This window comes from Amblyomma maculatum, chromosome 1 (assembly GCF_055883805.1).
Source record: "Amblyomma maculatum isolate TAMU_Amacu chromosome 1, ASM5588380v1, whole genome shotgun sequence".
Lineage (NCBI taxonomy): Eukaryota > Metazoa > Arthropoda > Arachnida > Ixodida > Ixodidae > Amblyomma > Amblyomma maculatum.
This window is the reverse complement of record NC_139344.1, coordinates 427,974,117-427,991,834: the sequence shown is the minus strand read 5'-3', so window position 1 is coordinate 427,991,834 and position 17,718 is coordinate 427,974,117. Positions and strand designations below refer to the sequence as shown.

General features: G+C 45.3%; 1 protein-coding gene across 2 annotated transcripts; it reads left to right on the top strand.

Moving 5' to 3' along the window:
* The first annotated feature begins 134 nt into the window (after positions 1-134).
* Positions 135-7,821, top strand: LOC146209323 (NADH dehydrogenase [ubiquinone] 1 alpha subcomplex assembly factor 4). Of its 2 annotated transcripts, none has more exons than XM_084599605.1 (3): positions 135-401; positions 2,574-2,659; positions 5,123-6,843. In XM_084599605.1, exons 1-3 carry the CDS (start codon positions 251-253, stop codon positions 5,585-5,587), a joined length of 702 nt encoding a protein of 233 aa, XP_084455731.1. In that variant the 5' UTR covers positions 135-250; the 3' UTR covers positions 5,588-6,843. The 2 variants fall into 2 exon arrangements, with proteins under 2 accessions (XP_084455731.1, XP_084455740.1); XM_084599614.1 differs by having other exon boundaries at positions 262-401; positions 2,574-2,702; positions 5,123-7,821.
* Positions 7,822-17,718: the final 9,897 nt, after the last annotated feature.

Here is a 17,718-nt window from a genome sequence, read left to right as displayed (position 1 = left end):
TCTCATGTTACAATTAAAATGTTTTAGTGTTTAGCTGAAAAGAATAAAAGAAATTAAAACTTTGATTACAGCCTAAATAAAGGATGTTAAGAAGAAAAAAACGTCCTAAGGTCGCTTCAATCCGAGTCAATCCATGCAGTGCCAGCGGTGCGGCTAACGCAGCGCTTAATAACTTTATTGGGAAATCCCATGTGGTGCATGTGGTATTGCAAAGTGAGCTTACACAGATGAGATCGCTTGAACCCTGGACATGGGCAACCGGCTAGCATATTTCGCTAGCAAACCCGTGAGGGACTTCAACATCGAGAACCGTGTTCGGAAGGTTATCAGTGCTGAGAAACCGAAGCCGGCCCCACGCCACCCGAGTGATGCCAAGCATGAAACCGAGATGGGACTAGCCGGTAAGGACGTTTTGAGCCTCAGTTGGTGCTTCTTATTTATACGTAATCTTCCCAATCATAATGCCAACTGAAGGCTGAAAATTTTAAGGTTTCTGATGTTCCTGCCGTACTGGTGTGAAGTTGACCTTCAAACGAACTATGCGCTTTGCTGTGCGTGTTTCATAGCGCCTTTGCTCCCTAAAAATCGTAGCGAAAGCCCTTCAGTCGGATGTGTGTGTGTGTGTGTGTGTGTGTGTGTGTGTGTGTGTGTGTGTGTGTGTGTGTGTGTGTGTGTGTGTGTGTGTGTGTGTGTGTGTGTGTGTGTGTGTGTGTGTGTGTGTGTGTGTGTGTGTGTGTGTGTGTGTGTGTGTGTGTGTGTGTGTGTGTGCGCGCGCGCGCGCGCGTGTGCGTGTGTGTGTGTGTGGGCGCGCGCGCGCGCGTGTGTGTGAGAGAGAGAGAGAGATACACAGCAAATCATGAACTTCTCACTTCTCGCAACTTAAAAGAAAAAGAAAAAGCACGCAGAGGCTCCTGGTCTTGTAAGAAAGGTCCTCTATTTGAAAGGCAGTTATGAAGAATAGAACAAGAAAAAAAAAAAAAGAATTTGAAGTGTATTTTAAAGTGTTAATTTAGGCAAAAAGCGCACATACAAGCTCGCCCTCTGCCCCAGTGAATGGTTTTGAGCTGTTATCATTGTGCAATCTACATTAATGACCTTCTTAACTATATCTCTGATTCATACTTGTATCTAGTTGGTATAACAAACGTCTGATGAATCTTAACAATACTAGGATGCAAAATTATGCGTGTTTCTTGCCGCTCTGCCGCTTTTGATATTCTCTCATATTCTATTGATGGTGCTGTACTGTCAGTTGCTAACTGCTATCAGTATCTTGGCCAGCATATTGCTAGCAATCGTTTATGGAACGTTCATGTTGTGAATATCACTAGCAATGCTAACCAAACATTAGGCTATCTAAAGCGCAACTTTGCAACAGCAGCCACCTCAATAAAGCTTACACTATCCGTATTTTGGAGCATGCTTGTGTCATATGGGGCCCGGCCTGCTTGAGTTTGCATGAGTACTTTGAATGGAGCGGACGCATGGACTACTTTTAGTATACCATTTGTCTGAATAAATCCTAGTTGTCAGCGTGTGCTTGTTTTGTGCATCTCATTTGTGTTCTCTTCCCTAGTGTAGCATGCTAATTCCATAAACAAATTACGACTAACTGGCCCCATTGCGACTTTGCAATCAAGAGCATGCCTCTTATTTTATTTCCTGTTATTACTCATGCGATTCTAGCATCAGAGACCGGAAAAAAATGAAAAAAAAAAACACTAGATCTCTCTGACCTTTTGCAACATAGTAATTACTGTTGCCTCTGTCTTTTTCATAAAGTATGCTACCTTACTCTTTTCCTGGTAGAAAATATTTTCACCACACCTAGTTACATCTCACATTGCATTGACTGTCAGCACGAAATTGAAGTGCCATTCTGCCACAATAATTTGTACCATTCGTTCTTTTTACTGAGAACTGCCACTGCATAAAAATGCCTTCCCGCTCCCCGAGATTCCATTTGTGGCACCACTAATTTCAAGATCGTTGTCCAAAGTGCTGTATACTTTCATTATTTATTTATGTTCTGTAGTGGAAATAATGTGATAATAATACCACTCTTTCCTATGGGCCTTGAAAGTATGCGGAATAACTAAAAAAGTTAGTTGTGGTGCAGCCCTGGTTAACCCTAGTTGAATTGCGAAAGCAATGATGGAAGCTTATTTTGCATGCTTCATTATTCCCCTATCATCCCCTATCAGTGTAAGGTGCTATATTATTGGGGACACTTAAGCTCATCCTTTAACAGTATGACGCGAGAGCGTAAGCTACCAGCCTACATATAAAGTCACACTTCAACCAAGCCGTATGGACATGCCTTCATGTTGTAGGGGTAACAAGAATGCAAATGGTTCTGGCAGGCTGATTCTGATATCACCCTCCCATATGAAAGGAGCGAGCGAAGTTGGCAGCTCCTGTCCGTGGCATAGGGGTAACGTGAATTCGAATGTCATGGCAGGATGATCTTTTTATGAGATGACCGTAGCTGCGGCCACCCGAGGACTCGCTTTGGTTGTCGGAGTATTGCTTTTGCAATAATAACTGATTTCGACATTCTTGGAATCCTGCAGATGCAAGCAAGGTGCTGGAAAAGCGGGAGGACCTCTTGGAGCGGCTGCGGAGCGTTAAGGTGGTCTCTTCGGATCCACAGGCACAGGTGTGTATGCTCATATGTGGTCTCTTCGGATCCACAGGCACAGGTGTGTATGCTCATATGTTGCTATTCACACATGATGTAGACAAGTCTGATGGAATTCTGGGATTAAAAAAAAAAAAGGCCTCAAAGCAGAAGCATTGCTTATGAACTTGTCAGTTGCAACCTCACTCGCTCCCTGCCTGTAAGCGCTATTTATGGTTGTTTTGATGTCTTGCCCTGCCGTGGTGGCGCAGTGGTTAAGATGCCCGACTACTGTACCGGAGTACCCAAGTTCGAACCCGGCCAACTGCGGCCACATTTCGATAGAGGTTAATCGGAGAGGTGTCCATTTGCTGTGTGAGGTCAATACACGTTAATGATCCCCAGGTGGTCGAAATTACTCCGTAGCACTCCACTAAGGCACCACTGCTTTCAGTACCACTTTTCTCCTTTCTCTTACAATGCGGTCCACAGAAAAATTGTGACAGACACTGCACCTTTCCTGTGCTGTAAAGCAGTTAATATTATTTATGTTTCCAAAGCTGCTGAGAAATATTTTCATTAAGCTAGCTGCATTCTCAAATGCTTCTGCTGCTTCATCAAAATGAATGACTGTAGAGGGCAGATTAATAGCAAATTCAGTTTTTATTGCGTAAGCAATACTACACTAGGTTTCAGCCTGTCGCGTAAACTCGGCCGTTAGCCACATTTGACCTTTAGAGCAACCGCAAATGGGGCCCTTCTTCAAGCCGTCAGGTAAACCCAGTCGGTAGCCACGCCGCGCTGCAGAAGAAGAAGAAAGAAAGAACAAAAAGAAAGGCTACGTCAGCTTTGCTTACGCAACCTACCGGGTTTAACTAAAGCTAAACCCCAGCTAAGTTTTGTGGCTTGCACTGCGCCTTAAGGCATTGTGTGTATCTGAAACAGAAGTGCTTGTTGACTTGTGAACAGCGACTGTCAACAGGAGGCGGGCTATCAACATTGTGGTGGAGGCTGAGAAGTGACAGCTTTGAAATGTTCCTTTCCACGTTGCTTAGAGGCACTTCGCCATCATAGACAGTGTTTGCATATTGAGAAAGCTGTTAAAGCACAACCAAAGCAGCTCATACCTACTCACCCTTGCAGGTACCCGCAGTTGACTGAAATGATTTTCATGATGCAAGCAACAGACATGAACTAGAATGTGGCAGGATTGGCATAAAATATAGAACAAAGGTACACTCAACACCAGAGAACAGACATGTGGTAATCATTGTGAAACATAAAAGTTGGAATTCATTTATGTAGGAAAACTAGGATTGCGTTACATGTTCAGAACCCCTCAATGTATAGAATGCTTCCAACACTTTCTAAGTATATTAATGTCTGCGCATCTCCAGCCCAATTTCTTTTTTGTGCATACCAGTGTGTATGATGCCAAGGGCTCCTCTCAGGGGGTTGCTTCCAGTTTTCTTATCTCTATGCACTTGTTTAGGTTCAGAATTTACCACTGATAGCATGCTTGATTTTACTTGTTTTGCAAATATCTTTTTGTTAGCATCATAATTTCATCATGCATTTTGGTTAGTTATCTTTCTTCAGAATGACCCTTAATGGTTTTATATGTCATGATGATTTAACTTCACGTCCATCAGACGCCAACTGCAAAAAACTCGTGTTGTGCTTCTTTTTGTAAGTGGAAAAAGAAAAATATAAGCGTTGCATTTTAGATGTGTTCTTGCTGTGTGCAATTGTACATACTTTTACACAGGTGTATACTGCAGTATTGCTGGTGCTGCCGCTTAATATACGGTCTAACTTAACTTTGCATATGAGTTTACGAATAGTGGTGAATGTGATGCTTTAGGTGCTAATTCCAGCATACATCCTGTCAAAAGCCTTCTCTGTTCGTGTATCTTGTCTCAAAAGAAAAAAATATAAAATTGATTAAATAAATATCCTACTTGTACAGAGAGTTGGCCATTGATTCTTGTGACTTGTACTGTTTCTCTACCCCAGGCAGGAGCACAGTTAACTACCTTTCTCACTGTGAATACCCTTAGTTAAGTGTGCATCGTCTTTTGTGCATGGTATTTGTGCAGGAGTGTAATTTTCTGTTTCCACCTAATAGGGAGTAGCTTGGTAGCTGCAGGTGCTTGCAATAAAGTCTTCTGGTCATGGAAGCCATTGCTAAATGAATTACTGCACTGAGGCATAAAGAAAAAAAGGAATTGGGACAAACGTGTGCACAATCTATAGAGTGGTTTTTTACTTCAATGCACTAACACTGGAGAAACATTACTGATAGGTATCGGAGAAATGTTGAAAATGACAAGTGTTATACAAATTTTCTGGGCTCAGTTGATGCATGTGAGCCAAGGAAGCATTTTTTTATTTTTGTCTAGAAGTTAAGCTTTTACGTGGCGTCCATGCTCCAGGAGGTTCTGTGGTTATCAGAGGAGCGTCTCCAGTCACCACTAAAGAGTCCTACGTTGCATGACACAGGTCCAGGATGCTCCACCGCCGTCCAAGTCTGAGCGACCGCTTCCACAGAGCCGAACCACACCGAAGCAGCGAAAGTTTGGCTTCTTTGAGCCAAGTGTGGTGCCACGGGGCAAACTGACACTGGGCCAGGCGACGCAGCTGCTCGCCGATGCGCAGGATAACCCTGCCAAGTTTACGCCGCAAGCCCTGGCCACACAGTATAACCTCAGCGAGCAGGATGTGCGTAATGTGATCAAGTACTTTGGAGTGTTCACCGTGCTACAACCATCCAAGGAGGCTCTCAAAGGTTATGACTTCCTGAAGCTTGCAGAAGCTAAATCTGAAATAATGCCATGGAACTATGTCAAGAAAGCCAAGGAAGATGCAGAGAGTGCGGAGAAAAAGGACACCTTGACAGAAGGTGATAAAAAGAGTGCTGCACAGGAGGAAAGGACGCTTGACGGCGGCACTAAGGGACAAACGTGAGCAAAATAGGACTGCTAGCTTATAGTACATCTGTAATTAAGGTCAGTGTGTTTGAGCAAGAGTGTGATTGCAGTGAACATTAAATAAATGGTGCTCTGCCTGTGGATATTATGGGCAGAGGAAATAAATGCAGCTGTGTGGAAAGCAAGGGTGCCAGAGAGGTATTGGTGTCTCTGTTCTATGGCTAGCTGCTGCGTGAAGTTGAGGGGTGTGATTCACTCAGTGTAGAAACACATGTATATAAAAATATCTGTTAGGACAACTAAAGACTGAAGCTCAGTAATAGTGGTAATATCACGTGCAGTTATAGAAAATGTTCAAAGTCACTAGTTGGTTCATTAATAGGACTGATTTGAGCAAACATATATAAGTTACAGTTGGTTATGAAAAAAAGTAAGCAGTAATAAATATTTCAGTCAGGGTGGACAGCCAAATCACACCTTGAGGGAAGCAGCGAAGAAGGGAATAAATTTGAAGGAAACGGAACCATAATTGAGCACTTCATAATAATCGTGACCACTTGAAGTTTTTTCACATCAGCTGAGGTCTACTCAAACATTGCCATCACGAGGAAGATTTTATTCTGCGTTCTTGAGAGATCGGCAGCAGAGCTGCCCTATCCAGAGATTCAGGAGAGGCCGGCACAGGACAAAAAGACGTTTATTCGTTCTGACCCGTTTTTGTAGTGAGCAGTTGCTAATCCGCTGCTTCTATCTGTTCACATGATGCGCAAGTAGCGAGTCATGTACTCGGCGCTATCACAGTTTACAACTGCAGAGTGGAATATATTGGATTTGGAAACAGATCACTGATCAGGCAGATGTTTAGATCGAACACTCTGGTACAAATTTGCTACGCTCAGTTGATGCTCACTTGGAAAGGATGCAGCAGCCAGTGAGTGGACAAGTGTTGGAAGAGTAGTGCAGGCTGTGCTGTTAAAGGGCCACTGTCCAGGGAAGGACCTTTTAGGCGAAGGAGCCCAGTGTTTCAATCAGGTACCGGAGATAGTCTGTGCAAAATGTTACAGTGACAAGCGCGCCGCAAAGCAACGAAAATACAAATCAAAGCTCTCTCATGCTCTTCTTCGGGAAGCCAGCTTCCCCATTTCCTGCGCTAGCCCATTGAGCCACAGTAATGACGTACTTCTCGCGAACTACGTTTATTGGTCCGTCTCACTTTCTGAGGGTGAAGGATGGGTGTCTACCGCTCGCTGCGCGCTTTTCCCTCGCCACGGCCCGACTGAATCCAGAGGCGCGCTCCCTCGCCCGTTTTCTTTTCTTTTTTTTTTCTCGCAGGCGGAGTGCCGCGCCACACCTCCCGCCAAACGCGGAGGAGGAAGGGGAATTTGTCTTGCGGAGGCTAGACGACCGGGTAGGAGAGTGAAAAACCTTTGCGAGGGAACGGAAGGAGAGAAACACGACAGAATCGGGTAATTGGGGTGGCTGTAACTGCGTTATTAGCTACTGTTTTCAAAAAATTTTGCGGCCTTGCGTTCCAGGGGCGAAGTCTCACAGTCACCGGGGAAGAAAATATTTTCAACCGGAGGGTGGACGCCTTTAAGCGGTACGACGAAAAAACAGTGAGGAAAATGTTGTGTCAAAATAGTAGCTGGTCATCTCAACATATGATGCCAAAATTAAGCACTGAGCCATGAGTGAATAATGTCGCATCTGCAGGTGTGGAAACGTAGACCAGTGAGCGGACAAAGTGTTGGAAAGGTAGTGCAGTCTGTGCTGTTGAGTGGTACAAGGAAACAAAACTGAGGAAAATGTGTCCAAAATTAAACACTGAGCCATGAGTGAATAAAGTCGCGTCTGCAGATGTGAAAACATAGACTACACTGAGAAGTTCCTGGCTACAAAAAACACTTCATCAAGAGCATTCATTAAAAGTACACTAAATAGCATTGTGGAAACTTTTGTTGCTTTTTTTTTTTTGTATTTTGGATTTTCATTAATGAATAGCTTTAGTTGCAGACAACATACAGTACACTCTCTTTAAGACGAACTCCAAGGGACTATGAAAATTGTTCATCTTATCAGAAGTTCGTCTAATCAGGAGTGGTTCAGAAATTTGTTTTTGAGGATGCAGAGTGTTCAGATACCTCATAGATGACAACAAATGAATGAAGTAACCTTTCAGGGGAAAAACAACTGCAATTATAGGCATTTACTGAATACTGAGTGGGGACACTGCACACACTTCAATTGCGTGCATTAGGCACTGTTAACTGTTACAAAGCGTTATTTTTCTTTTAGTCTGCCATGAAAATTGACTGGCCAGTACAAACGCACTTAACTTTTTAGATATTTTTCACTGCCCTTACATTGTTCAAAAAACTGCGTGAAAGTGTCCAGACAGGCATCGGCTTGATCGCATGTGACCGGCGCAGATACATATAGGCATCAACCATGTCGTCATCATCATCAGCAGCAGCTTCGGATGGCAGGTCGACCACTTGTTCTCTTACACCTTCCAGAGTGTTAGCTATGCATGTTTCCACAGTTTCATCAATGCTGACATATGCAGTCATGTCAACAGAAACACGTTTACTGATCAACGCAGAAACAATCTTCTCTCATTCAAATTCTCAGTGCAGTCCTCACTAACAGAAATGTTCAAATATCGATGCACTCTTGAAAAACAGACATAGAAGATGATACGAGACACTGGAGCACAAACTATCAACTGAAATTTTATTGCAGAGAACAGACATATGAACGCTTTACACATAAAAACTTCACAAAAACCGACAGCTCAGCTATCAAGTCAGCTATGTTGCTATCATATCATTGGGTAAACGTAATACATCTGTCACAAAAGATCATTTATCTCTTTTTTTTATTTTTCTGAAAATTATTTTTCTTCTTTCGATGGCGTAACCGAAGGGTCGCTTAAACATATCCCTTTTGCCGATTCGATACAGTAAGTCTGCCACAGTTCCCTGGCTAGCCTGTGTCTGGATTTTAGAAGAACCGCCGTCTCATGAAAATGTGGTGTGCAATCTTTGCATCTAGCCCAGTGTGGCGCCAGATTTCCAGTTACACTAATCTGACTACAGTTGTGTCTGTGCTGTCTGAGCCTTTCATTGGGGCATCTTCCTGTTTGCCCCACATATGCATGACCGCATGAGAGCAGGATCTTGTAAACTACTCCTTGGCAGCACTCGACAAACCTTGTTTTGTGCCTAACGCCACAAGACGCCTCTGCTACTGGCTTACGCTCTTCATTTACTTTCGTGCACATTCCTTTTAATTTTCTTGGTGCAGAAAAAACTACATGCAGCTACCTTTGAGCTACCTTCTTCAGTCTGTGCGATAGGGCATGAATGTATGGGAGTACCACAGGCCTCTTTTTTTTTTTTTTTACCTTCTTCTTTCTTCTTTTACTAACAGAATCATAGTCACTCTGCACTGAGCAGTCACTTGGCACCGCAAACCTCGCATGGCAGAAGGCATTGGCAACGGTGGCTGGATTAACTTGCACCCAGGCACTTGTTAGTAGGGGCACAGCACTTAGCAGGTCCACTGAGTATTCCTTATTACTCTCCATGCAAATTAGCATCAATTAGCAAATTAGCAGCAGAGATGGCAGAGAGCGACGATAGTGCCTCTTCGAACTGCTGGTCACTCCTTTATCCATAGGCTGGATACTGTGTTTGCTGGTAGGAATTCCAGATGAATGACAGAAAGTCCGGTGACGTGACCATGCCCGGGAAAATTGTAAACTATCAAGAGAACTTTTCTCTTCTCTCTCTAGAACTGACGATCCCTCTCTTGAATCCACTACTCGAAAAGTGCCTGTGTAATCCACGCTTTCGAATTAGCCATGTACGTGACCAGCAGTGTTTTTATGTTTTTGACTGCTTTTGACTTCCCAATCACCAGCAACCTTAGTTTGTCAGTGCCAGTCACATTTGTGCTCACGAGGACCGTTACCCAAAGCTTGCTGTACTTGCCTGCCATGCAGTTATCACCAGCAGATGCAAGCGTTTTCTCCAGAAGCAGCTGGTAGAAACGGGCAGTTTGATCTACATTATATATAGTATCTTGTGTGTCACATTCCTCCATGAGGTCATTCAGCTTATTCTGCCTTCAATCGCTGCAGACCGTTTTGTCCACGGCAGCGGTCTCACCAACAACAGAAAAGGCCAGTCCAAGCCTTTTCCGAAAACGGTCAACCCAACCATCGCTGCACGCGAACTTGACATTCAGTCGCAGCGTGATTTTTTCTGCTTTTGCTTTTAGTATTACTCCATTCACTGGCGAATTCGCACTGTGCGCTCTCTTCATCCAGGCAAGCGGCAAGTTTTCTAGGTCTTTGTGCATAGCTGTGCGCATCCTTTTTCGCTTCGGCGCAACCTCACCCTCTTCTAAAGCACTGGTAATCCGGGCTTTGTCTTTCACACTATCGCTCACAGTGCTTTTTGCGATACTGAACTTGCATGCTATTTCAGTTTTTGAAAGCCGACCAGCGCGAACTTCGGTCAAAACTTCGACCTTCTCACGAAGCTCAAGCGGCTTTTTCTGAGTTTTTGGCCGACTAGCCATACTAGCAACACGACGAACAGGGCGCGCACTAAAAAGAACAACTTACACCATGAGGTGATAGCGAGCTTAGTCGGAGGTGGCGGCACATGGGACGTGCGCACGTCACGAGGATTAATTGAATTGATTAAATAACTTTATTCGGTCGGATGCAGCAGAGATAGCAGAGGCGTGGAGGCTGGTACCACTGGCATAATGACACTATTGCAAGATCACTATTGAGGAAACTGCATTGGCTGCTTTTTCTTTTTGCCTTTCTTTCTTGCACTTTTTTTGTCGGGTTTGGCTGGCAGTTTAGGGGTGGGTAGGGGTGAGGGAGGGAAGAGGAGTAAGCGAGAAAAGGGTAAGAGAGGATGAGCGGCAGCCCATTCCTCCCTTCCCAAAGTCTCATTTCCGACGCCGAAGTGTTCACTGTTCCACGCGTTGGTGGCACGGATGGTCGGTGGCGCCGGAAAACTTTTTTTTTTTTGTTCTTTCTGCTTAAGTACTGCTCGGACGGTTGAGTAAAGCTGCACAGGTGAGGCGCGATCGGCCGTGAAAGTTCATCTTAACCGATTAGCGTACGCGATGTGTTCATTTTAAGCAGATTTTTTTTACATTGATTCTGTGAGAAACCTCCACGGTTCATCTTAAGCGAGTTCATCTTAACGGGAGTTCATTGTAGTTGAAAATTAAGCCCACGAAAGCGAACATGTTGTCTTTTGCGAGACTCAATCTCATCATTGTGCAGTGGCCAATAAAAATACTACAATCCGTAAAGACATCCAAAGTGTTTTATATTAATGCTTTTTGGACAAAACGTAAATAACATTTTGATAACTCCACTACATATTTGTGGTTCAGAGAGCATATCATTGAAACAATAAGGCTGAAGCAACAGTTATGTTTTCAGCGATCACTCCACAAACTATTTCGCTGACGACAGAGCAGCATGATTGCCTGAAAGGCACTTTATGTGTTGACTCTTCCTGGCCTCTCTGGGAAGTTCAGAAATAGGAAAGGGCAGGAATCAGCATGTTTAATTTGATTTTAATGGGCAAATCAGCTTTGCAGGACAATAAAGGTCAAAGTTTATAAGAACACTCGAAGCATGCAGATCGAGTTCCTGTAATAAAAAGACAAGCTCAAAATTCTCTTTTGTTCGACTTCAACTCTTGTATCACACTAATGACTCATCAAGAGAAGATAGAGCCAGAAGTGTGAAGATAGATCGCAAATTGTTTAAGCAAATTACTTTTAGTAAGTGTTTACTAATGGTCGTTAAGAAAATATAAGTGAAGTAACGGAAAGTATAGATCTTGCACTGCTGGTGCTGTTAAACTTTAGCTCCTGGTTGCAGCCATAAGAGCACGGGTGAATATTGTCTGCCCACAGCCACACGTGGGCACAAAAAGAAAAAATATAAAATGCAAAGGACAGTCTAAAGAGGCATGTAAATATGAAAATGTTTGGTTTAGGTTTGGTTTATGAGGTTTTATGTCCCAAAACGACTCAAGGCTATGAGAGAGGCTGCAGTGGAAAGCTCCAGAAACTTCTACCGCTCCCATCATGCAACGCACGGGCGCCTTGCCTTTTGTCTCCAGTCTCGTACTGTGAATAGAGTGAGAGTAAGCCTAATGTGGACGATCGGAGGGAGTGCATATCAAATCCAGATTAAGTGAAAGCACATGTACTGATATGCAGAAAAATGCTGGAACCCATCCAGTCTTTTCAAATCGTGCATGTTGCGAGAATAAAAAGAGAAGCAATCGGAAAGCTAATAGTATTAATTTCCTGACCCATTACTTTATTAAGCTGGTAACATAGGTGTACAAAAGGTTGCAATAAAAATGAAAAGCATCAAGAAATTATGTACAGTGGTGTGCTTAGTCATTTAAGAGGCCCCAAATTTCCTTTGTTTCAATGGAAGCAAGAAGCAAGGCGCCCATGTGCTGTGCGATATCAGTGCACGTTAAAGAACCTCGGGTGGTCGAAATTTCCGGAGCCCTCCACTACGGCATCTCTCATAGCCTGAGTCACTTTGGGACATTAAACCAAACCAAACCAAATCACCTTTGGTCAAAACTCTTAGCATTTCAAATGCACAGCAGCCTGCATGCAGCACTCGCTGTACTTCTGACATCTTCCAACACACCACTCTGTACATATCTTCATCTTCTTTTACTTAACTTTTACTTTAACGCTATCGTGTTAAAGCCCCGTTCACCGAAAATCCGGTGTGAGTGCTGGCACTGGTGCTGTCAGCAAAAAGCCATGAGCATGGCACTGCCAAGCGGTAGCTGGCACAGTTTACATAGCCGCGCACTGACTAGACATAGGGGAGCACATTACATTTGGCAGGAGCCGCCAACTCTGGGGTCTCCTTTTCTTCCCATACAATGAAAACAGTTGTCAGAATTTTAATCATGCAAAATCCTTGTGAGAAATTGAAATCGAGCTCATCAATTAATACATTCAGGCTTTTAGAATGCAATCGCTTGCTACCTGTTGCCATCAGACTAACAGAATGATTCAGGACACGAGTGCATAGAATTCGATAAAGTAGAATGAATGTGAGTCATTTGTACAGGGGCATTAAAGGAGGCATTGAAAAGTTTAGGCAAACAATATCTTGCGACATGGCTTAGACCGAGGTTAATGTGTAAAAAAACTAAGTTAACTGTGGAAACAGTCCAGGTGACACAATTCAATTTTGCCCATGCTTGCTGCTGTCATGGTATTGAAGAAACTGCTGTAGGAGAAAATTTTCTCCACATAAATAAAGAATATTGTGGAACTTGTGATACATTGCTTTTCTTTCTTGCAGCAAATAAATATTTCCCAATGTAGTTCTTTGGGACATTCATTTTACAGACGGATGGCGCTACGATCATCATCATTCTTTTTCGATGCTTCCGAACCTGGCCACAAATTCACGAATCTCTCAAATGAATACAGTTGAGCCCAGTCATGTGGAAGCCAGATATATAGAATTACTGGCTATACTGAAATTTACAGATTTGTCTATGGAAACTCCTGCATGAAAATATAGAGAAGTCAAAGCAGATATAGAACTGAAATTTTGCCGGTTCTATATATTGGAACTGGCAAGATATTGTCACGCTAATGACGACGATGAGGGATGGTGATGGTGAGGCTGAAGAAGAAGACGAAGCGTTGGTGCCTGGGGCTAGTAGGCTTCACCTTATCCCACTGCCATATCACTGTAAATAAACACCCCTTTTCTATTTCATCGTAACAACTTGGTGGAGGTGCTCCGTTCGATCCCCAAGTACGGCGCAGCAAGAACCACTGGAGTTTCGACGTAGTCGCCGCCTTGCTGGACTGCCACCGCTTCCAAACATCATGGACCACAGCGATTCTAACCGCGCCGGCCGCGACGCTGCAAGCCAGGCTGGTGACAGGCCTGCCCCCTCCAGCTCTATTCCCTGCCAGCCTTACCGGGAACCACGACCTTTTGCAGGAGAGGAAGGTGAGGACGTTGAGAAGTGGCTACTTCATTATGAACGAGTTAGTCGGTACAACCGGTGGGACCCTATCACCATGCTCACAAATGTCGTCTTCTTTCTAACTCACACGGCGATGACATGGTTCGAGAATAACGAGGACAATTTGACAACTTGGGAACGGTTTGCCACCGAGATCAAACAGCGTTTTGGTGACTCTGTACCGAGCAAAAAACGGGCTGAGCAGACCCTTGCCCAAAGAGCTCAGTTGCCGGATGAAACTTGTACCACTTATACAGAAGAGATCCTCCGATTGTGCAGATGTGTCAATTCCAACATGCCCGAAGAAGATAGAGTCGGCCACATTTTGAAGGGTATCGCGGCTGACGTATACAACTTTTTAATCGCCAAAGACAGCCTTGAAACCGTCTCCGATGTCATTAAACACATCCGCGCTTTTCAAGCTCTGAGAACGCGTCGTATTGTGCCAAAATTTGGGCGGCTGGCCAACGTGCCTACCGTGGCCAGCCTTGATGACCACGCCCAACTAGATCTTCCGTCGACGATCCGGCAAATCGTGCGGGAAGAACTCCTGCGGCTCAACCCACTTCCCTTGCACGAATCTGCTGAGGTCTCTGTCCAGAGGGTATCTAGACGGCCGGCTCCACCACCACAAGCGATTACCGTTCAGCCTTTCCCACAAGCTCCTGAAGTTGCAGCTTCCATTGACTATCCTCCTATGCATTTCGCCAACCGGAATGCGTCGGTGCCTGACGCCCCAAGGTATGACGTCGCCTCAAGTGCCCATAGATCTTCCATTCGATCTACCAGGATTCCTGAGCAGTATGAGTATTCAGACAGACCTACGACGCACCCAGCTGTTCCCTGCTCTTATTCGCAACAGCATTTTCTACCTTCTCCGCCGATATGCTACCGCTGCGGCGTCGAAGGTCACATCGCCAGATACTGCCGCAGTAGGTTCCCACCTCGCTATAACCGTCCGGCGCTTCCAACAGTACCCAACAATCGGCAATACAATCCCGTTTTTCAACAATCAAATACTCAGCGTGGGTATTACCGCAACATCCATAACCAGAATATCCGCGACCACTCCCCTGCATCTGACAGAAGTGTTACTCCACCACCCGCCTTCCGTGCGCGTCGTTCTCCATCACCACGACGGCGCCCCATGTCGCCTCAGCATCATCAGCAGGAAAACTAACCAGCGCGACCAATGGGGGTGAGGCCGCTGGAAATGTGCTGTGTGCCAACATCCCTCCAACTATAATGCTCAAAAACAAAATTCGTGTGTTTATTGATGGTGTGTATACATTAGCTTTGGTGGATACGGGTGCGACTGTGTCTGTGATGAGTAATCAGTTTCGGCGCTTGTTGGGACGCAAAGTGATGTTTGAATATGACCGTGCTTCAACGTTTTGTGGTGTGAGTGGAGAGGCGTTGCGGCCACTGGGTGTGTGTAGTGCGCAAGTGTCTGTGGGTGGTGCAATTTTTCAAGCCGAATTCGTAGTCTTACCCCACTCTACGCATGACATCATTTTAGGAATGGACTTCTTGAAGTTTTGTGGCGCTACCATGGACTGCCGAAGTCAAGAGGTTCATTTTGATGGCTCGCATCTGCCGACACTTTTTGAAAGTGGCCGTGATGAAGAAACAGTTTTTAGTATTACCGAAGACACAGTAGTTCCACCCTTGTCTGCCATGTTCGTCCCCGTGTCCGTTCCACTTCTTGAGAAGGTTTCATTCCAGGCCATGGTGCACCCAGTTCACTCAGCATGCCTGAAGAAAAATGTAATTATCCCTCACTGTATGATATCCGTGCATCATGGTAGTGCCTCGTTATGGACCATCAACCCATCGTCCGAGCCCGCAGTTTTACCAACGGGATTGAAGCTTGCCTCTTGTGGACCCGATGCGCCCCACGTCGTTGCTTTGGTCACAGATGCTACGAGTGCCATCGTACCTTTGCCTGCTGATGAAACTTCAATCTCCCGCATGATCAGCGCCGATCTCAGCTCACCTCAACGCCGTACTCTTGTGGATATTCTTCTACCTTTTTCGCCTATGTTTGACTTTTCTGAAACAGATGGACCAACCTCTCGCCCTGCACATCGGACCCATCATAGCATCGACACTGGTTCGGCTCGTCCCATTCGTCAAAAGCCATATCGCGTGTCCCCATCTGAGCGCAAAGTCATTCATGAGCAAGTGGAGGACATGCTACAGAAAAAGGTGATACAGGAGTCATCTAGCCCCTGGGCTGCCCCTGTTATTCTTGTACGCAAGAAAGACGGTTCGTGGCGATTCTGCGTCGATTATCGGCGTTTAAATTCTGTTACGAAAAAGGACGTCTATCCTCTTCCTCGCATAGACGATGCCCTCGACTGCCTCTCTGGTGCGTCCTATTTTTCTTGTCTTGATCTCAGATCTGGCTACTGGCAAATTCCAATGGACCCTGCAGATAAGAAAAAAACAGCCTTCGTAACGCCAGATGGCCTTTATGAGTTTAATGTTATGCCATTCGGGCTGTGTAATGCGCCAGCTACATTCGAACGCTTTATGGACACAGTTTTGCGCGGCTTAAAATGGGACATTTGTCTTTGCTATCTGGACGATGTCGTGATATTTGGGAAATCCTTCCAAGAACACAATGACCGTCTAGTACGTGTCTTGAATTGCCTGCACAACGCCGCCCTAATTCTGAACTCCAAAAAGTGCCGCTTTGGAGAGCGCCAAGCGCTGGTGCTTGGACACCTTGTCAATGGTGATGGTGTAATGCCGGATCCCCAGAAAACTGCCGCTGTTGAGTCTTTTAAACCCCCGCAGACAGTGAAGGAGTTGCGCAGTTTTCTAGGGTTGTGCTCGTATTTTAGACGCTTTATACATCGCTTTGCTGACGTTGCTTACCCATTGACGTGCCTTCTCCACAAAAACTCTACTTTTAACTGGACACCAGACTGCGACGCGTCATTCCGTCAACTGAAGTTTCTTTTAATATCAAAACCCATCTTACGTCACTTCGATCCTACTGCAATGACAGAAGTACACACGGACGCTAGTGGAATCGGTCTTGGTGCAGTCCTTGTCCAACGGCACAATGAACGAGAGCATGTTATCGCGTACGCAAGTCGTACCCTGAGCAAGCCGGAGCGAAACTACACAGTCACCGAACAGGAATGCCTAGCTGTAGTTTTCGCTGTGCAGCGTTTCCGTTCATATTTGTACGGACGTTCGTTTACTATCGTAACTGACCATCATTCACTCTGTTGGCTGCGGAACCTTCGAGACCCATGTGGTCGCCTCGCACGCTGGGCCCTCCGGTTACAGGAATATGACTTTGCCGTGGTTTACAAAAGCGGGAGGCGTCATGCAGACGCACATTGTCTTTCTAGGATGCCAATGGCCACGACTGGACCTGAAAGCGACGATTTCGACAATTATATATCGACCCTCGAGCCAGCGTTCCCCGACACGAATGTTTTCAAAACGGAACAGCAAAATGATACCAGTCTGCAGCCTCTCTTTGCCCAAGCCAACGTACCTACAAGCCGTTTTTGTGTGCATGATGGCCTCCTATGGAAAAAGAGTTATTCGCCTGTCGGCCAGCGATACCTACTCGTAGTTCCCAAAACGTTGTGCACGGACGTATTGCGTGTTATGCATGATAATCCAACTTCTGGGCATTTGGGATCGGTTAGAACACTCCACCGTGCTCAAGAAAGATTTTACTGGCCCAGAATGCGCTCGACGGTTGAACAATACGTTGCCAGTTGCAAGCAATGTCAACGCCACAAACGTCCAACTGCAACTCCGTCTGGCTTGCTGCACCCTGTGAAGACCCCGACAGCACCGTTTGATCAAGTAGGCATTGACCTCGTAGGTCCGTTTCCGAAGTCCGTGGATGGAAATCGCTGGATTGTAATCTGCGTGGACTATCTCACACGTTACTGTGAAACCGCCGCTCTTCCATCTGCTACGGCGCATCAGGTGTCGCTGTTCTTGCTGCACTCAGTCATCTTACGACACGGGCCGCCACGAATTGTCATCACTGACCGGGGCCGACAATTCACTGCTGATGTTGTTGAAGAGCTCATGCGTTTATGCGCCGTAACTTTCCGAC